The 473-nt window shown below is 55.6% G+C and overlaps 1 protein-coding gene across 1 annotated transcript in view; it reads right to left on the bottom strand.

The window, feature by feature from the left end:
• Positions 1–273: 273 nt before the first annotated feature.
• LOC106818503 overlaps positions 274–473 on the bottom strand; it is a gene marked incomplete at its 3' end in the record, with an annotated part of 2,623 nt that continues 2,423 nt past the window's right edge. Inside the window, exon 2 of the mRNA XM_014823199.1 lies at positions 274–402. Coding sequence (XP_014678685.1) covers positions 274–402 — 129 coding nt within the window. The remainder of the gene's footprint in view (positions 403–473) is intronic.

The following is a 473-nucleotide window of genomic DNA, read 5'->3' on the forward strand; positions in this document are numbered from 1 at the left end:
TCTCTCTCTCTCTCTCTCTCTCTCTCTCGCTCTATTTTTCTCCACCAAGATGAAGCCAAGTAGCTCAGTTTGTGATTGGCGTGAAAACGTACGAATCCGCGCCATCTCTGTCACGCGATGTTTCCTGCGTCGGTTACGCGTCCGTCGATAACGACTAGTGACCTGCTAGCATTAGAGGCTGCTAGCGACCTGCTAGCTAGCGTGAGAGAGGCTGCTAGCGTGAGAGAGGCTGCTAGCGTGAGAGAGGCTGCTAGCGTGAGAGAGGCTGCTAGCATGAGAGAGGCTGCTAGCGTGAGAGAGGCTGCTAGCGTGAGAGAGGCTGCTAGCATGAGAGAGGCTGCCAGCGTGAGAGAGGCTGCTAGCTAGCGTGAGAGAGGCTGTTAGCATGAGAGAGGCTGCTAGCTAGCGTGAGAGAGGCTGTTAGCATGAGAGAGGCTGCTAGCGTGAGAGAGGCTGCTAGCATGAGAGAGGCT

The sequence above is a fragment of the Priapulus caudatus genome, unplaced genomic scaffold (assembly GCF_000485595.1).
Source record: "Priapulus caudatus unplaced genomic scaffold, Priapulus_caudatus-5.0.1 Scaffold2288, whole genome shotgun sequence".
Lineage (NCBI taxonomy): Eukaryota > Metazoa > Priapulida > Priapulimorpha > Priapulimorphida > Priapulidae > Priapulus > Priapulus caudatus.